Source organism: Vitis vinifera, chromosome 6 (genome assembly GCF_030704535.1).
Source record: "Vitis vinifera cultivar Pinot Noir 40024 chromosome 6, ASM3070453v1".
In the NCBI taxonomy this organism is placed as follows: Eukaryota; Viridiplantae; Streptophyta; class Magnoliopsida; order Vitales; family Vitaceae; genus Vitis; species Vitis vinifera.
The window spans coordinates 23,959,640-23,980,398 of NC_081810.1; the positions used below are offsets into that span (position 1 = coordinate 23,959,640).

The window sequence follows — 20,759 nt, forward strand, 5'->3', positions numbered from 1 at the left end:
GAATTTGGGTAAGAACAACACAGAAGACTTGGTTTTAGATGAAATCGTCTTTTTTGGCCTTTTTTTCTTTTTTTGGATAGGTAGAGAAAAGTTGTATAAAAAGTAAAGAGGGGACACCAAAAACAGTGCCCTCAGAGTATACTTGAAGTATACAAAAGAAGCTAAAAGGCTCAAACCAGAGGGGGAGGGAGAGAAATAAAAAACATCACCTTCCCTTACTTAGAGCCTAACCAATCAATGAAGCTTACAAGTGAAAAATGGCTCAAATATACAGACACCCTAACCCAAGACCACAGGTTACATCGTCTTTTTTGGGCCTATTAAGCACATCAATTTCTAAAATACCCAAAAAGGTGCAGCATTCTACATTTTGAAGGATTAGCAAGAGTCAAGTGACTTGTAAAAATTGAAAATATGAAGCAGCCCCCCCCCCCCCTATTGGTTTGAAACCCTCAAGTCCTCCGCCCCCCCTTTCTTCGGGATCAAAACTAGAAAGGTAGCATTCAAGCTCCACACAAAACGACCCGATTCATGAAATTCCCTAAAAAAATTCATCACCTTATTCTTCATAAACTCCCACGAAAACTGCCAAAACGCCATGGAGAACCTATCTGGGCCTGGAGCTTGATCCCCGTTAAAGCTCGACAGCACCCCATACATCTCCTCCTCCGTGAAAGGCCTTTCCAGCCCTGACAACTCAAGATCATTCAATCTCTTGAAGGACAACCCACTTAGATTGGGTCTCCAATTGCCAATGATAGAGAGCATAAGTTGGAAAGCTCTCCTTACTTCCTCTTTAATTTCAATGTCCTCTATGATCCACATACCATTCATTTTGATTTAAGCCATCTAGTTCCTCCTTCTATGAGGATTGATCATTCTATGAAAGACGCTCGTGTTTCTATCCCCCTCATTCAACCAAATTTCTCTAGATTTTTGTCTCCAAGACATTTCTTAAAAAAGAACCCACTTTTTATAATTCTTTCTAGCGTCCTTTCTAGATTCCTCCTCTTCCAAAGATAGAGGGCGAGCAATCTCCTCCTTATCCCAAAAATCCACCCGGTTCAAGGGTAGCTCCTTCTAAACTTCAACCTTGCCAAAAACTTCCTTATTCCAACTTCTCAAAACAGGTTTCAAAGCTTTCGACTTCTCAGCCAAGATGAAACTAGCAGACCCACTAAAATTAAGCCCCTCCCACCACGTCCTCAAAACGCTTTTAAAGCCCTCCTCCTTTAACCACATGTTTTCAAATCTGAATAATGTGGGACCCTTCCTTAGCCCTCCCCCATCAAGGAGAATCGAAAAGTGGTCTAACACCAGCCTAGCGAGAACAGTCTAAACAACCACAGGAAAATGATCTTGCCAATCTTCATTAATAAGGAAACGATCAATTCACGATTTAGATCAATTATTTAGGTCACCACTCCAAGTGAAAAGACCTCCCTGAAGGGGCAGGTCCCTCAATTCTAAATCCTCAATCACGTTTGAAAATCTTCTCATGGTTGAGGACAATATGCCTCTTCTACTACGCTCTGAGGGGAATCTGATCATGTCGGGATCGCCTGCCACACACTAAGGATCACTCCACAATCCTCTAACAGCCCCCAGCTCACTCCGAAAACCTTCCTTATCCATCTTCAATGCGGGGCCATAAACCCCTGTAAAGCTTCAACAAGAAACCGTCCTCATAGTTCTTAAAACAACAAGAAGCTGAAAAGTTCCCCACCTCCAACTCCAACAACTATAACACTCTATTGTCCCAAAACACAACTACCCCTCCCGCCACCCCCCTTGAGTTCACAGCTCCCCATTCTAAACATCTTCCCACCCCTAAACTTCACACAATCCAACTGGTCATTTCCTTGATTTTAGTTTCTTGCAAGCATACTAAATCCGCCTTCTAAGATTTAATAACAGGATTCGCTTCATCTAACTCAAGTTGGTTCCCCCAAGAGCCATCCCGCCCCGGCAACCCACAATAATTCACCGAACACTCTAATAAGGCTTTATTAAGCAAATGGTTATGGAGACCTATTGAGAGAGAATCTATAGAGGAGAATAGTAATTGCTAGTGGGAGTAATTAGGGAGCTAGAGTTGCAAAGTGGAAAGAGAGGCTCATGGACTAGTTTCGGAAAGCCATCAATGGAGGTTAGGATGAATTTCGAGCAAGGAAAATCTTTTGGTGGGCAATAGAAGTACAAGGTTTTGGCATGACATATGGTGTCCAAGGCTCCCTTAAAGGATTACATTTCTAACATTAACTTATTGGTAGCTCAAAAAGATGCATGCATGGTGCAGTTGTGGTTTGAAAAGCAGAGGCTCACTAGTCATTAAGCTCCTAAGATGAAGCTTGTAAGGTTAGGAGATAGATGATGTAGTCTTTCCTCCAGCTCATTAACTCTTGCATCATTTCATGCCTTAATGAGGACAATTTGGTTCATAGACCTCTAAGAAGGCCTATTCTCTATGGTGCCTTTTTACCTATCTTTATCTTCATGTATTGCCACCTTATTTCCTTCGAGAGAAAGTTGTGCACCAACTACTCCTTCTAAGGTCCTCTCTACAAGGACGTAATATAAGGAAAGACAATATTAGCCAAGTGATGACACAAGACTAGTCTCTTGCGAATCACGGTTGCTTGTACAAAAAAGAAAAGAATCATCCAAACACCTCATTATTCACTACCACTGAGCTAGAAGTTTGCGGGCTTTGTTATTCTCTCTTTAAATCGTTGGGTGCTCCAAAGTGAAATTAAACAACTTTGCTTAGGTGGAATAGTAACTTCAGGGGAAATAAGCACAAAGGCACGGAGAATGGACCCCTCATGTATACTTTGGCTTTTTGGAGATATAGAATATGATGGACTTTCAAAGGTATCAAGAGGTCAAGTTTAACTCTTAAAAACTACTTTCCTCAAACCTCCTTCATCAATCTAGGGAAGTAAGAGTGCAACCTAGTATATCCTCTCTAAATTTCTTTTATAGCATGGAATTCGAAATAGATTTTTATAGGGTCTCTTGTACTTTCTTTTGTTTTCTTGTGTGATGCTCTTTGTATACTTCCTGTTTACTTGAGAACCACTTTGAAGGTTAGTTGCTTTGCATAGGAACAGTGTGACATTAGGTGGGTGAGATTCTAAGGAGAGATTGGGACTTAGTTTGGATATCATTTATGCAAGGACCAGGACAAATTGGGCAACCATATTCTCACGAGGAGAGGTTCATATGTGGTTATCAATTTACTCATTATTTAGCATTATTTGGGTGCTTCCTAGATTTATTTTGTGGGTGAAAGGTGCTTGAAATTATCAAAGATGGCTCCTTAGTGTCTATTGTGGTTTGTGGAAAGAGAGATAGAAAGATTGTTTGATGATATTGAGATTGATATTAAGCATTGAAGACGTCATTCCTAAATACATTGTTTGTCCTATCAAGGAATTAGATAGGCGTGGATAGTCTTAATATGGTAGAGTTCATTGATTGTTTGGGGAATGGTATTCTGTCAAGTGGAACTTTGTAGCCTTTTTCCTGCTTTTTCCTTTTATCAATTTGGCGTTTTCTGAATATTTTCAATGCACTGGCAGTGTTCTCTTCCTGGTAAGGTGTATTTTAATAAATTTCATATTTTCTAACCAAAAAAATAAAAAAGAAAACTGGTTATAGAACTACAATCTCCTGCATTTTTTCCCCTTATCTAATTATGTGAATTTCACCAATCCAATCAGTAATAAAAACAACGCTGATCATCTTAATCTGGCATGATCATTTTAATATGGAACACCCAATAATTTTAATTTCACTATGGATCCCTGATTTTCACATAAAATTTATCAATATCAATAGTAAATGCAATTCTCAATTTGATTCGAGTAAGAATACAAAGGGATAGTAATTCAGCACTCACAAATGCCAGAAGAGAGTGGAAATAAAATAAGGTCAAATTGATTCATTTCTAAACCAATTGCTGCATGAATGAGGGCAAGTTGGATATGAATTTTGACATCGGCCACATATCTAGGCTTCCACCAAACAGAATATAAGTGGGTGAAGATGGCATCTCGTTTCTTCAATGGAGTGGTATATTTATTAACTGCTGTTCATTAGAAGTTCAGGCAGACTACACAAGGTTATTTTCTTTTATGATCTTGATTAGTTATGTTGCTACTAGATGCATTTTTCCCAGTGGGATGTGAGCGTCAATCGGAATTTGCGGATTCTGAAAAGTTGAGCCTATTAAGATAGTGATTAGAACCTAAGAAGTAACAAAACTTATATACTTTGTAACCATCAATCTACTTTCGGTTTGGTCATCGAGAAAATGCAGGTAAAAGGAACGAAATTATAGTACTCAAACTAACTTCATTCACTTCTCCACACCTAACCAAAAGAGAGAGAAAAAAAAAAAGCCTCCACTGAAGCAAACACAAAACACCAATAGAGCGACGACTACCTCCGATGAAAGTGATGTTAATGTCCCTGACGGGGACGATAACCACAGTCCGGGAGAGATCTGCGGCAGGAGCAAAGCCGGAGGCGGCGTGGTGGTTGAGGTTGGCGAGGCGAGATCCGAAGGGAACGCCGGCGAGATCGTATTGAATGAGGCGATAGACATCGACGACAGTGGCAGCGTCGCAGAGCTCGACGCAGGCGACGAGCACGAAGACAAGTGCGATGACGGAGTAGACTGATTCGAGCATCTCGCCCTCGCGACCTTTCCTTGTCGCCATGGGACTGTAGGCTAGGGTTTTGGAGATCCGATCAGCCTCCTTGGATTGACACAGAGTGATTGATCCGAGCAAAATATAATAATACAAACAATGCTATTAATATTAAATTTTGATGGTGGTGGTCGGAGCGGGGCTTCCAGCCTTCGCTTGAGTCGGCTCGGGTGCAGTCAGATTGGCTCTGGGGTGTTCCGGTGCCCTCTCTCCTGTCGACACGTGTATATAGTTTGAAAAGACCCGAGCCACTTGGTCTCTGGTTAAATCCTCTACGCATGTTTGTGCTCACTCGTCCAAGTAATTATCCTTTCAAAAAAAAATGGGACGGCATAATTATTTTTAAAATAAATATTTAAAAAATAATAATAATAATTTCTTAATAATTTGTATGATTAGTAACATGGATTATTTAATCAATCATCACACTTCATAGTTAAAATATGTAATAAAATTATATAAAAATTGCAATAAATAAGAATTAAAAGGAATCATAATTGCAAACAAGAGAACTCTACTTGCATTGTTGAGAAGAGAACACATGCATTAAATTGAAATACACCTACTTGCATTGACCGTGTGACTGACCCATGAATTCTGTATCATTCCACCAGCAGGTGAAAGGTTTTTTATATACTCAACATAAATCTTTTACCATTTACATTTACAAAATTTTTACTAAAAATCTGTTGTTTCCTCAGAATCCACCCACTACTTTGGATGCTCAAAGTAGCCCAATTTGTAGCCTTTCAAGCAAGCTTCTGAGTGCCCAGCTGCCTTTGGAATACTAAGAAGAATGGGCATCAATGCACTCCTCCAAGATATCTAAACTGGATTTCTTAGTCAATTGAGCCTTCTTCATTGTCTGGGAAGACAAATTGTAGATCTTCATTGTCCCTATAAACTTGAACCAGAGCAGCAGCTTTATATGCAAACATCCCAAACATGGCTGGCACCAGCTGTAAAGACGGAGGAACACCGCAGTAAATGACATGCATGGGAGTCATCTGGTTTTTTCTCTTTTTTTTTTTCCTTGTCATGCTTTGAGCTCATTTGTATAAAACGTTATTGGAATATAATAGTCGGAAGAGAGTTGCATGGTGTGGAAAGTAGTTCTAAGAGCTACCTGAAAATCAAAGAAATCACCAGCAAAATGCTGAGACAAGATCCACAACCCATATATAGCTGCAGGGATCACTAGCCTTGGAGATGAAAGGGCAATACCACTACCCTTGATGGTTTTCTCTAACAGATCCTCCAGGTCCTGGCTTCTTATTCCAATTCTGGATGAGGAAACAAATGTTAGCTTGCATAAAAGATGGGAGAAAATAATTAGTGAACTGCAAAAATTACAACATAGAGTGCGCATAATTCAAGGCGGAAGATTCTAGCTATACTTCTTTGACTTCTTTTTCATGAAAATCTGAGGAACAGCTTCCTTGGATAGATTGTCCGCATGTTGATACAAAAGCTGGAGGTACAAGCAACTGCACTGAAAATGACAATGGTTAAGATACCTGAATAAACCTGAAGCAAACGGATCATGAAGATGTTGGTAAAATATCAAGTGGTTTTCCCTAACCACAGTCCCTGCATCCTCTGTTCGCAAAAGGCAAGAATAAGCAAATGTTAATTAGGTTCACAAAGTGACCATCAGTCTGTGAATAACGGCTGACTGAGAAACTATTCTATGATATTCATTCATCCCAGTAGCAAACATATTCCCATCTCTCTTATTTACATGTTTGAGGAGAGTGACATAATGATACCCGTTAAAGATTAAAAAAAAGTGAACAAGTGACTATTACACAACTGATGCTGGGTAGTCATTAAAATTCACAGGTATAAATGTTACAGCTTGGCATATCGAGAGGTACTATTCAACAACAAGGTCCACAGATGACAAACCTGAAAAGAACTCCTGCTGCATAACTAATAGCTGCCTGGGTAGTTAATAAGTAAAACATGTCAGTTTTCTTTCAGCTCATAAACTAGGCTCCGATTCAATAGAAAAAGAAAAGAATATGCTTAAACAAAGTTCCTAGTAACTGAGAAGAATTTAAGATAAAAACAAAATTTGGAATCAAATAGTTGTGCTGGAGCAGTTGTTTTCTGATTCCAGATATTTTCTTTTCCTCCATCTTCTCAACAATCAAATGGAGCCTAATGATAATATGTAGCAGCCATTTGATGTGTCAGTTTTTGAATTCCCCACAAATAATTTGATGAAAACTTCCTTTCATATCAAACAGGAAATCTATATTGAAAAACTTCAAATTGAACCTCGTTTTTCCTGTGTGGAATTTACCTGGGCTGACAGAACTATCAAACAATACCCACTACATGCAGTTCCAATGCCAACAGATAACAGCAATATTTCCCTCTTAAGCTGCAACAGGAAGGATAAAAGATCAGCATTTCCTTTAATATGAGTGACTGCAATTCTTGCATGATTCCAATGCAGAAAATTGCAAGATAATTGTTATAAAGACACTTCCACATTAACATTTTTTTGCTTTGGCCATGGGCAAGGCATGGCCCAGTCACAACAGGACGCACGGGGGCACAGCTGTCATGCATGCAAGATGTGGAGAAGCCTAGCAAAACAAGTGTCATGGCTGCAATGTCAATAATGTCATGGGTGGGCCTGATGGAACCAACCATGGTAAGCGAATCCAAGGGCCAAGTGTGAGAAAATTTGATGATGAAGAACAGGTCAATGATTGGCATTGGCAGCAAGGCCAAGAAACTGAGGGATGACAGGCAAAGGTCAGCATTTGCAGCGGCCCAAGCAGTCAAAACAAATGGAAATGCTGACATGGATTGGTTTGGCAATGGGCCAAGGACATAGAGCATAGACAACATGGGGAGAAATCAGTATTGTGCCACACAACCAGCAAATATGGGCTTACCAATACATGCAATTGGTGATCAGTGTTGAGAGGCAACATGGCTTAAGGTAAAACCATGACTTAGTTACAGTGGACTGAGGTGGATGATGGCAGCTGGTTAACTGACACACCAGCCAAGGATAGCAAGAGCTGGTTGGTTCAGTAAAGCCCAGGCAATTGAGATATAACTGTCACTATTGCCGATTTAAGGCATTATCTGACATTACTTGAAGACATCCGTCCAGAGAACAGTGCTGGTGTGAGGCTTTAGAAAACCAAAACCAATTCTGTGTAACCTTTATCAGAAGAGAATAAAAGATAGGACACTATGCCTACAAAATGTGTGCTTTAATGCAATTGATATAAACTGGGATTGGCAAACAAAGTATAAATAATTTATTGCCACACAAAGGCAAAAAATTCAAGAGAGAAACTAGCCTAGGTGAGAGCTGCCATGTTAGAAACTTCCAGAAGGAACTATCATCCTCCTTGAGAAAAGAGGTTTGTTATGGGTAGTGAGTGTTCTTTTTTTTCCTTTTTCTTTTTGCTTACCATGAGGCTGAGAGGTGGGTTTTTGAGTCTCAAAAGACTTCTAGTCTGTTCTTGCTGCATTGGTCTCAACAAGTTTCTTTTTCAATGGCTTTTTAGTAGGAAAAGAAACTCATTCAAGAAACAAATCAGAAAGAACCAAGGAAAGAATTGAGTTCATGACAAGTATCATACAGCTTCATATTTGAGAAGGTTCAGTCTCTTCCTCCTTTCACTGTCATCCTGAAGTACCTGTGAAATATATTCATGAATAAGTAACTATCATGTTAGAATCTCCTTTCCCAAATTCATGAATAAGTGAAAATCATATTAGAGATTTCTTTCTGTAAGGTACTATTTTCTAATTTCTTTAAACCAATTTGTGAGGCTAACTAAAGGCATACCTTAGCAATGGCTTTCTTGTTGATTGGTGCAGAGTTGTCACCTAATACCCATTCCTGCGTTCTTGTCAGTTTCAAAAATCCACCTTCATATTCAGTTTCCTTGACCTAAAGAAATAAAGGACATCAAAAAAAGAATATGTAAAACAAGATAGTTTGTTCACAAAAAAATAAAAATTAATAATAATAATAAGTGGGTGTTTGGTAAAACTTAATATTTATTACTTACTGACTTAAGTTGATTTTAAATTAAATCATTCTTAAGTGGTAAACTTAAAGTTTGTTACTTATTTTTTTACTTCAGTATTAAGGTTGTTTTGTAAAATTAACTTAAAATTTATTTTAAGCTATCAAATTGACATATTTAGTCTCATTAGTTGTAACTAATTTTTATCATCATTAATTTTAATTATATTTATTTTCATTAATTTAAGCAATAAATTTGTTTATTAAGCATCCATACTTAAAGTATTATAGATATGTAAGAAACCTTAAAATATTTGCTATAAAAAATAATTCATGGATGTAGAGTCATAGTTGTTCAATATATTCTCATTAGATATGGGCAAATAAGACAAAAAAGATTTGAGATTAAGAATAAGTTAACTATTTTGACTCAACACTTAAAGTGATTTTTAACTTTAAGTTGTGAGTAAGTTATTTTACCAAACATATATAATATACTTAATGACTTAAATTAAGTTATTAAGTCATTAAGTTGATTTATCAAACACAACACTCAGTCTTGAATTTAAAAAAAAAAATTCAACTAAAAAAAACACATAAACTGAAAGAACCAGTGCCATTAAATTAACTAGAGCCTCGGCCCATTAGCAGCGTTGTAGTATTTAGGAATATCTTGCAGTAACATATACACAGAAATTATGCAATTGAACTAATAGATTTTCAAACAAATACCAGGGAAGTGAACATCATAATTACCAGTTACATACCAGGACACAAGAAAGGTTCTTACTAAGATGGAGGAAAAGCATTTTGGATAATATAAAGGGAATCCTCCCTCAAATTCGTCCTATTTTTCAATAGTTGATTAATTCCAAAAAATCATGCTCATGAGGCTTGATTGTCAGGCTGTACACTTTTGAACCTTACCTCAGTCTGACCATCCACATTGATCACCCATGCAGACAGTACTGGAGTGGGTTAAATGGATCTATGCCAGCCTGCTCCTGTTGGTTTAGGATAATCACTTCCTAAGCACAAAGTTGAAATGAAATGTGGTACAGGCACCCAAAATAGAACCTTTGTGATGTTCCAGATCTGTTGGTATTCAATCATGGCATTTTTAAGCAACCTAACAGGGGGGAGAATAAGGCGGTAGTTTTGGCTAAAGGTTGTCTTGACTCTTGGGATACAAATTGTTTCTAAGGGTGCATTTTCTCTTTGGATAGCAATGCTTAATACAATACATACAGATTGAACATCTATCTTCTTGAAAGTTTTAGAATCTAATGCATATCATATTGGAAAAGTTGGGGCAGTAAGTATGCCTAGCAGTGCTGCCAAACCCTGACTGGACTGGGTAGTTTGGACCCATAATCAGTGACTGGGTACTGGAGACATGGTTGCACCATCTTGCATTTAAGCAAACCAGGCAGGTTAAGTTTGTTTGTTAATTTGTTAAAAACCAGAGAGAGAGAGAGAGAGTAGAAAAGATCAGACTACAAAATGTTACATCCTTGTTCAACTTTTGTTCCATTTAACTTAATTGTAGCAGACAAACACATTTATGCAATTCCCAAACATAGATACAAAACTTAATCCAAAAATGCATAGTACTAACATAAGGTCACTTATTGTTTACTTAAATGCATATGGAACTAGAAATAGTGAAATATTAATAGTTTTTATAATACACACATTTTCATTCAAAAAATTAAGCATTTTTAATTTACATAGTTTATCAAGAATAAACATGTTCATATAGAACACTTGGTTGGAAAGACCTTTATTAATAAAAAATTTAAAACGTTAAATATTTAAAGAGGAAAAAGAAACAATGAAATCAAGAATTGTCTGATTCTGCATATAATTTCTTTTGTACATTTATTTAATTTTAAATATGGAATAGACTTATGATGTCATGGTCAAACAGTGTGATAATGTGATCTGTGAGTTGAACCAGTGACCCATGACCCAGTGCTGGCCCCATGACCTGATTGTGTTTAGAGCTGTCTGATGACATGATAATATCATATTCAGTTTGTTCACAACATCAATAAATTGGGACAAGAAAACTGACTGCCCAGAAAACCAACAAACCATTATGAAAATTTCCCAATATGAAAAAAGAAATTAAATCTTAAAGGAATAGATTGAAGTGTTAATTATGACCAGACGTTTACTCCCAAAAGGCTGAGAACCGATAGTGGCATGTTCTCTGCAAGGGAATGATTGATTTAAAAACTTGTCATACTGGAAGCTTTATGTTTTTTCCTTTTTCTTGTGCAAAGGAAAGGGTAGGGTCATATATATAGGGTTCAAAAGCAACAGTTAGAATTATACTACAATTCTAAACAAAGTACCAGATCAGGCACACAAAGTTAAAGGAGCTCATTATACCCCCTCTGGTTGTTGAGGAGTGTCAGGTGGTGTGCCAGCTTCTGCATCAACAAATTTCATGACCTCCCTCTGCCAAAGCATATCAGAAGCTTTTGAAATAAAATCCCCATTCAATTCTCTCTCCTTAAAGAACATTCGCAAAACATCCTCCCCTGCAAGTTCACCCACTGGAAATGAAGAAAACAAAAGGAGAGAATCAGCATACATATAATTGCTTTGGGCGAAACCTCATAGAGCTCAAATCTTAAAAGGTCAAAATCTCTAATTTTTGAACAATGATGAATATTATCCCAGCTATTTTGCTCAACCCCTACAATTATAACAATCTGCATTGATTTAGAGTGGTAAAAATATTAGTTGCAATTAGAGTCAGATTGGTATCACTTGGAATTAAATTAGGATTAATATTAGTTGAAATTAAATTAAAATTAATATTAATTGGAATTAAATTAGGATTAGTATTTATTGGAGTCGAATTAGGATTAGTTAATTAAGTTATAAGATAATTAAAATTAGAATCATAATAGGTTATTAGAATCTTAATAGACTTTGGATTTCTTAATGAAGCCTATAAATAAGGCTAATCAATGTAAATCAAAGCAATGAATGAATTAATTGATATTAATAATATTATGTTTTTTTATTGCAAATATTGCAATCCTCAATGATGAAACTCCATTGATTTTCTTCTAGGTGAGACTCTTAGACGACCTTAGTAAGATTCTAAGATTTCCATCTTTTCTTTGTTGTTTCTTCTTTCTTTCTATTTTTTTTTATATTATTTTTTCTCTACCATACCATGTCGAACTCAGCTCTTCCAGTACCCTAATTTGGCAGCAATGATACCAGGTAAAGGTCATATACTCGCTAGAATTGTTACCAAATTAGATCATATGCACATCCTACAATCAATTACCTTATTTAACTGGATGGCTTAGTGGATTCCAAATCCAGCCAAAACAATGAAAACCTTCTAACTCTTGAAATTTGAGCAAACATGACAACAAGCCAACAAATTCACACTGATTATCAGGTAATAATATGAACTTTAGTGAGCACATTCATCCTCAATTTGCATCCTCTTCCTAATGAACCCAATTTGTAGTTCACTAATTATTTTTGAACCAATTAAATTACCTGGATCTATACTACTTTACAAATTGGAACAGCTCTGCTATTTCAAGGAGTATAGCCCCTAACAAGTCTGCCATTTTTCCCCAAAAGATTGCTAATCACTCTACTTACTTCAGTAGTGGTTATAGTCAACCCATCTAATTTTAGCATTTCCTTTTTTTTTTTTTTTTCAGCCACAACCACTCCCAACGGATATTTCAAAAACCTTCCCTCAGGTTATTAGCAATAATGCAAAAAGAAACACCAAAAGGGGGTGAATCTCAAGTATATGGCAAGAATACGCATAAATTAGCAAAACCAACCAAAATTCTAATCTATATTGATAAAACAGTTCACATCACATTCTTGGGCTTTCAATGGAGTGATATCATAGTCTTCCTTAGGCTATCACCTCCCCAGTTCCACAATAAACCCAAGGCCAAGTGTTCCCAAAATCTCACATCCGCCACTATCCTCACCTGCAAATGTTTGACTCTTCTTTATGGGATTTTGATTAGATAATGCTCCAATTTATTGAAACCGTCCCACCATCATATAATCCACCCACTACTCGACCCACAAACAGAAATAGAATATATAAAAAAAATCAAGGAACTCTAACAACTGTAAAAACACTTAAAATAAAATAAGCAACATGCTCCGTTTGGTTGCTGAGAAAAGAAAAATGCAAACTCCAGTTTTGTTAAGAATAGAGTGAGAACAAGGAGAAAAAGGGACCCACCTGGACGAGGAGTTCTAAGGACAGAGAGAGATGGAAGTCTGGTAGAATGGGACTGAGGAGGACAAATTGGAGATGAAGTTGGGAATGGGAAGTGCGTACAGTTGGTTAAGCAGCCCACCCTCGAGAGGGTCTCCATTTCCAATACAACTCCGCTATCCTCTTCTTCCTCTGTGGCCAATGGAAAGCAGAAATATCTCTCGATTATTGATTTTCTGCTTTTCCCAGGCTTCCTGGTTTTTTTTTCTTTTTTTTTTTAGCTGCTCTTTTTATTGTAACGCCTAAAATAAAATATATTAAAAAATAAATAAATAAATTTTGGAATACTAGGCTTGTTGCACGTACAAACACGTGTTAGCTAAAAGCATATTTTTTATATTTATATTTATATTTAATTATTTAATGAAATTTTTAAAAAAATTAATGTTGATATTTTTAGGGTTGTATTTAAATATATTTTATTTTAAAACATTTATATTTATTAAATAATTATATTAATAGATCAAATCATTTTGTTAGGAGAGAAGATAAAATTAAATTTTATTTATTATTTTTCAAAAAAATAATATTTTAAATTGTAATTCTTACCATCTATATTAAAATTTGAAATAAGTTTTATAATAAATTAATACAATTTTGATTTATTTTGATATTTTTTATTATTTTTTAATAGAAAGTTTTAATATTAAATAAAAAGTAATTAATTATTTTTTATTAAATTAACAAATTATAGTTAATTTAATTTATTTTTATTATTTAATAAATCCGACATATTTTATTATTTATTGGATTTTAAAAATTAAAATAATAATCTTATTCAAATAACATTTATAACTCTTATAAAACTAAAAAAAGTATATTTTTCTCTTATGACTTTCTTTGTTCATGGTTTTATATTAGTATAAAAGTCGAGACATTTATTTAATATTGAAATTTTTTATTCAAAATAAATAAATAAATACAAAATTTATTATTTTATTATAAAACTTATTTCTAATTTTAATATATATAGAATTACAATTTGAAATGTCATTTTTTTAATAACAATAAATAAAAGTTAATTTTATTTTTTTTCTCCAAAAAAACAAAATTTTACCTATTAATATAATCATTTAATAAAATATAAATGTTTTAAAATAAAATATATTTAAATATAACCACAATCCACGAAAAAAGTGAAGTGCTAAACATAGTTTTTTTTTTTCTAAAAAAAAAAAAAGTGCTCTACAGACCACACAAGCCCACAACTGTTTTTGTTTGCTCTTTCTCTAGAATCTCTTTCTTTTTTTTTCTTTTTTCTTTTTTCTTTTTTCTTTTTTTCCTTCTCTCGTTGTATTCTTCTTTCTAAATAACCTGATTAATTTGAAGGACAACCAATGTAGAAAAAAGACCAAATTCTAAAGCTAAATGTGGTTGTGTTGGTGTCGTGTGTGAAATGTGGCATTCTATGGGCATTGCATGAACATGTACTGCTCTGGATATTACTCGTGTATGGTTACATATTATCTTGTAGTTTCATGTTTAAAGTCAAATAGGAAGAAAAGGAAGTGAAAACAGTTTCCAACAATCTTGATTAGTGGCTCCATATTAATGTCAAAACCGGGATTAATTATAATTTGTAATATTATAATCATTCACAATATAGTTAAAAAAAATAATTAAAAATGATAATATTTTATGTAAATAAAGAAAATGGAATTTACTGTTGTTGTGAAAACAATAACAAACAACAAAAAGTTTAGAAAGAAAATGTAGATCCACCATAAAAACTAAGAGAACCAATTTTCAACAATCCTGATTAATGACTCCACGTTAATTTTAAAACCAGCAATTTTAGTTAATAAAGTTTCAAGATTATTTACAAACAAAAATTATAAATAATGTTGATAAAATAAAGGTTAATCTTAAATGAGAAAAATGCCTAAGAGAAGGGGTGAATTGGGTTTTTAAAATTCTTTTTGAATACAACAAATTTAAGCATAATAGAAGTAAATATAAAGAGATAGAGTTAGAGAAATCAAACTCAAATTTTATAATGGTTTGACACTTTTTTGTCTACGTCCACTCTTTTCAAGCTCTTAACCGAGTAAGGGTTCCACTAACTTGAAACTTCAACCAAGCTTCTAATCTCTTTTACACTTGGATTCCGGCTCCAATGGGCTCTTACATAATACCTTCAAAATTTAACTCACTTGAAGGTTTTAACACTCGATTTTATAAGAATGAATCTCTCAACCTAACTCAAAGATAGCTCAAATACAAATCAAAGCTAGGATGAATCACAAAGGTGCATTATAGGATATGCAAGTGAAGATTTAATGCACCAAGAAAGAAATGAGAGCTTTTAAGGCAAGAACAAGTGGGTAGACAAATAAATGCAGATGTTCTATATCTCATAAATGAAGTGAAGCTCTCTATTTATAAGTTTTTAACATCCGGAGCCAAGAAAATCAAAAAGCAGTCTCAACCAGTCGAGTTTGGGGTTGACCAGTTCACTAACCGTTGGAGCATTTAATGTTTTGGCAGGTTACCGTTGCTTCGACCGAACCTCGACTGGAAGTCGACCGGGAAGGAGGATACCTCGACCAAGAAGGGAAGGCTATTGGAAAAAAGAGTGTTTTTTGCACTCCTCAATCGAACCTCAGCCGATACCCTGGCCGGTTGGCTCAGTGCCTCGACCGGTTCAATGTTTTGGCCCCGAAAACCTATATTTTTTTATTCTTTTATCTTATAACACTTAGGCAAGGTCTTTAGGTAAATTAATATGTTAATTTTGAAACATTTTGCCTACGATACATTTAATAAAACTCGGGTTTTAATGAAAACAAAACTTTAAAGAATAAACCGAGTTTTTGAAAGATGCATGAAATGATATGTAAACCCTAAGTGCACTCATGCATTCATCTTACATTTGTTTCCTATGACTAAAGGTCTTCAAAATGTCTTGATCTTGTATCCATTAGGTCCTTTGATGAATTTCCAAATTAATACTTGAGATTCTTTACAATTCAAACCAATTAATAACTTAACCATGATTTGTTATCATCAAAACTTGATTAGGAGAACCCTTGGGCTAACAAATGTCAATAGAAGAATCAGTGCCACCATCTTCCAGGGTTTTGGAGAAAATCCAAAACCTAACTCAAAAGTCTATTATATTCTTGTAGGTTTGCAAGAAATCACAATATTCAACTTAAAAATCAAAGCCAATCTATTATATTTTTCCAATAAAATGCAAAACCCAACTCAAAAATCAATGGGAGTTGAGACTCATGAGAGACTCTAATTTTCTCGGGTCCCAAACAACAAAACTCCAAAATTCAAACCTTTAACGCCACCATATTCTCAGCAACCAAATATATTAAATAAAGAACAACCAAAACCAAGGATATGACCAAACAAATTTCTAACATGGGTTTTCCCCTGAATGAAAGAAATATTAATCCTAATAAAACATAATTCATATATTTTTGAAATCAAACATATAAAAGATTAGTTGCCTTCGATCCATCAATCTCTATAGTTCCTGATCTACTTTTCGAAATCTTAACTCGAAGTAATGGCGGATCTAGGTGGAACGTTTTTTGGGGTTTTGGTTTCAGTGGTGGTGGGCTCAATAGTGGAGGCTTGTTGGTTTTGGTTTTGGGATTTTCAGTTTGGTGGAGGGTTGACTATTGAATTTCAGTCGAATTAAGGTTTGGGTCAATGGTGGGATTTGTGCCATCAGAATCTAAGGTTTTCTGAAGCAAAAAATCTTGAATTTTTTGGTGGTTTTTGGTGTGTTATCTCTAAAATGCAATGTTGTGGTGAATGAAAGAGATTGAGTTTTGGGTGAAATTAGACTTTCCTGGTACAATTTGGTTGTATTTTATGTGATGTTAAAGTGGGATTGAACACACTAAATCGCAATTGTTAGAAAAATGAGGTTAATCCAACCTATGGTAATCACCCTAGAAGGGGTGATGAATAGGGTGATGGTATCTTTTTTGCAAATTTAAACTATGTGAATGTAAGAGACAATTATATGCAAGTATATAATAAGCAATATAAAGAAAATTGCATATAAATTAAAGAGTAGGGAAGAGAGAATGCAAACACAAGAGTTTATAGTGGTTTGGCGCAACCCGACCTACATCCACTCTCCTCTAGCTTCAAACCCAAGCTTGAGGTTCCACTAATTCAATGCTTCCAAACCAAGCTTTCAAGCAATACAATTGGATTATGGTTCCAATTCACCCTCTTACACTTTTGGCTTCAAACACCCTTTACACTTCTCAAGAGATATCCCACTCTTGAAAAACTTCATCTCAAAGATTTACAAATAAATGATCTCAAAAAAATCCTAGCACAAAAGCTTTAAGCTCAAATGATACAAGAAAACTATGATTGAACGGTGCACTAAGGATATGCAAGTTTTAGAACAATGGTGCACTCAAAAACACTATTCCAAGGCTCAAATATATTCAAGAAATGTTAAGCTATATAAACAATGAAGATTGGAGCCTTTTTATAGAAGAGAAAAACCAAACTAGTCGTTTGGGGGTTTGACTGGTCGAGTTAGGGGTCGACTGGTTGACTAGTCATTAGCATTTAATGTTTGACAGGTGACCGTTGGGCCTCAACTGAACCTCGACCGGACCTCGACTGGGAAGAGAATCACCTCGACCAGGAAGAGAAGGTCATTGGGAGAGAAAGAAACTTTTTGGCCTCCTTCGACCGGTACTCAACCGGACGAGCACAACCGGTCGATCGATTTCTCAACCGGTTGAGCCATTTTTTGGCTCAACACCCAACTTTTTCAACTTAAAACCTTTTAAAACAAGTTTGAAAAACATTTAACACAAGGTTTTAGTTGAAAACATGAAATCATCCAATTTTTAAGATATTTAAAACAAAATAACTCTTGGATGATTTTGGTGCATAAGTAAAGAATGTAATGTATGAAAATCCTAGTGCACCAACAACTTTACAAAGAGATCTTATGAAGCTTGGGTCTTGAAAAACACTTCTCTTTGAGGTGGTCTTCTTCTTCATGATTTCTCCTTGGCTTGATTTGTCTTTGTGATTGCCACTTTGGAAATCGTCTTGCCTAATCACACTTGAAATATAATCAATAGTTCTAAACCTTGTTTTGTTATTATCAAAATCAAGATTAATCAAATCTTGGTTTAACATCAATGTTCCTCAATTCCATGCGAATACAAGTTTGAACAAAATAAGAAGAAACCTTAATATCAAGCCTTCTAACACGGAAAAAGAAAAACCTAATAGGAAAAAGAAATCAAGAATTCTTGTGGTGTGAATGAATGGAATGACAATTCAGTAAATATTTGAAGAAAATATGGTGGAAAAACAATCACAATAAAACTTCTCTAACACTTCTCATTTTAGCTTTTATATATAGTATAGATATAGATATGACTTATAATTTGGCTAGTGAAAGCTTATATATGCAAGCCCCAATTTTTCTTTTCCTTTTGTCTCGTCTAAATTATTTTTAGGACAAAAATACTCCTAAATAAAAAGATTATTATGCTCTTTCAAATTCATATATAATACTTTTAAAGAGAAACAAACCGATCATAAAGCCAAATGTTGTTTTTTTGGATCACATTTGCCCTCCCCTAAAACTAATCTCTCTCATATTGCCCTTCCCACCCTCTAATCCTATTTTGAGCTCCGCCCCTAATTATTTTTCTTTTTTTCTTCTTTCATTTTTTTTATCCGACCTATTCATAACCTTAGGAAAAACAATAAGAAAAATTATATTTTTTAACATTTGATAAATAAATCATCTACCCTAACAAATGCTAAAAATGAAGAGAAAATAGGTAGATTTTTAAAATTTTAGCATTTTCAAAACTAATTTTTAGGAATGATCGTCAATGGGTGTCCTAAATTTTAGGTCTACACTCCTCGTTAAAGGTGTCTAATATGTAAATCTGAACATTTATAGATCGTTTGAAACCCTAGTTCTTGACACTCTTACAAATTCCATAAATATACTTTCTAGTCCTAAAATATGATTTTGGATGCTACAAGGACAATCTTATGATTCGATTATATATTGTTAACGTGTTAGAATTGAAATATTATCCACTTTTTATAGAAGATGATGTAACTAAACTAGAGTGATGATAGACTACAGAAGTATCTTCACACTAGATGTAGTCCATCACAACAATGAGACATTGATTGAATGGATGTGAGGGACCAATAGAACAAGTAGAATGGTGATTATAATCGGTAAGGTTGATATGGGGGAAATTCATGAACAAAAGCCTAAAATAACTTTTAATTGTAAAAGAAGTAGAGTGCCTAAGGGTTCTTTGAAGGGTCATTTCAAATATGAGAGTAAAAAGAGAGTAAAAGATTCACTAAGATAGATAATATAAGGTCATGTTTGATAACTGTTTTCAAAAACAAGTTTTTTTTAAATTGTTCTCTAATATTTTGTAGAATAAATGTTTGTGTTGAAAACCTAAAATATTTTTAACATGTTTTCTATGTTTTTAAATATGTTTTAAAAATAACTTTTATATGTAGTGTCTTATTTTTATAATTATTTTTTAAAACAACTCTTAGAAAACAAGTGAAAACAACTAAAAGATATTATCTAGAAACACCATATTTTCATTTTTTAAGAACTATAAACTATTTTTTTTAGTTGCTAAAAGTGTTTTTTTTTTTTTTGGAGAACAGAAAATTGATTTCGAAACTATTTACTGAACAAGGCCTAAACTTCTCTAGTATTAAGAAATATAGATGTCCATTTTCTCTTGAGAGTGAAGATATTGATTGATGATGATAACTTTAGAGAGTCCTTGTTCAAATTTTGGAAGCTTTGTTCTAAATGAAATAGTATTGTTTGAAATGTATAGAGGTTGCTCAAAATCTTATTTTGAAATCCAAGGTAATTTCGAACATAGCTTATGCCATTTTGGTTCCCCTTTATTACTTGTTCAAATCATTTTTCAAAATTCAAGATAATATCAAACAAAGCTTCTAATTCTCCCCCTTGTTTATTCCCTTATTCGAAATTGACATGTCCAATTCAAAATCATCAAACTAGACTTTACACAATTATGCTTCAAATGGTCATATCTTCCTCGTTTCAACTTCGATTCATGCACCGTTTGAAGCATTGTATTCTTGGCATTTTAAGATTTGCACCATACCCAACGATCACCAAGAAAAAAACTCATCAAAGGGAGTTCAAAATTAGATTCAAACTCATGATTATTACATCTAGTTTGAGTCACTTTCTTTCGTGATTTCATTCTTGCTTCAAACCATTTTCAACATGATTGCATATTTTCTTACCATCTCCATGACCTTTATTACTCATCTCTTATACTCATACCGTGCTCATTATGCCATTACATGAATTTTCATCACCTTTCACATGTCTCAAGTCTCTCTCTTTGAATGATCGATCCCTTTCTTCCTACCTTAGTTGAAGATAATCTCTTTCCTTTGCATTCTTTTCATTCCCTTATTTTACAAATAAACTTAAACTAGATATTAGACTCGTGGCTATGGTGCTAGCACTAATTGAGTTAAATTACATAATTTGGGCCTTATTCATTTTCAATTCAAAATAAATGAATCAATACCTGGTTTGTTCCATCATCCCAACTAATGAATCAAGGCTTGTTTTCAAGAGAATCTTTTGCATTCATAGGTTTTCATTGTTCTTATCAATTCTTGATTAATGGTTAGATTTGAATTCCATAATGAAACTCTTGTTCTTGAGTGAACTAAAAATTTATTTTTTGCAATCAAT

General features: G+C 34.4%; 2 protein-coding genes across 2 annotated transcripts in view; both read right to left on the bottom strand.

The window, feature by feature from the left end:
• LOC100267267 (uncharacterized) overlaps nt 1–4,989 on the bottom strand; it is a 28,830-nt gene extending 23,841 nt beyond the window's left edge. Inside the window, exon 1 of the mRNA XM_002273224.5 lies at nt 4,451–4,989. Within this exon, the coding sequence (XP_002273260.1) occupies nt 4,451–4,727 (277 nt within the window). The 5' untranslated portion in view covers nt 4,728–4,989. The remainder of the gene's footprint in view (nt 1–4,450) is intronic.
• A 275-nt stretch (nt 4,990–5,264) lies between these two features.
• On the bottom strand, nt 5,265–13,215 carry LOC100262096 (uncharacterized). Its single transcript, XM_002273198.5, has 9 exons — nt 12,977–13,215; nt 11,122–11,288; nt 8,542–8,646; nt 8,333–8,389; nt 7,027–7,107; nt 6,627–6,661; nt 6,116–6,205; nt 5,845–6,001; nt 5,265–5,677 (listed from the first exon to the last, which is right to left on the bottom strand). Exons 1-9 carry the CDS (start codon nt 13,110–13,112, stop codon nt 5,558–5,560), a joined length of 948 nt encoding a protein of 315 aa, XP_002273234.1. The 5' UTR covers nt 13,113–13,215; the 3' UTR covers nt 5,265–5,557.
• Nucleotides 13,216–20,759: the final 7,544 nt, after the last annotated feature.

Bases quoted from the DNA above. Each gene is read 5' to 3' on its own strand.
- LOC100262096 (XM_002273198.5), bottom strand. From the start codon at position 13,112: ATGGAGACCCTCTCGAGGGTGGGCTGCTTAACCAACTGTACGCACTTC. The intron at 6,662-7,026 runs GTAAATTCCACA...TTAACTACCCAG, and splicing joins TGATAGTTCTGTCAGCCCAG to GCAGCTATTAGTTATGCAGC. The intron at 6,002-6,115 runs GTATAGCTAGAA...TTCCTCATCCAG, and splicing joins ATGAAAAAGAAGTCAAAGAA to AATTGGAATAAGAAGCCAGG.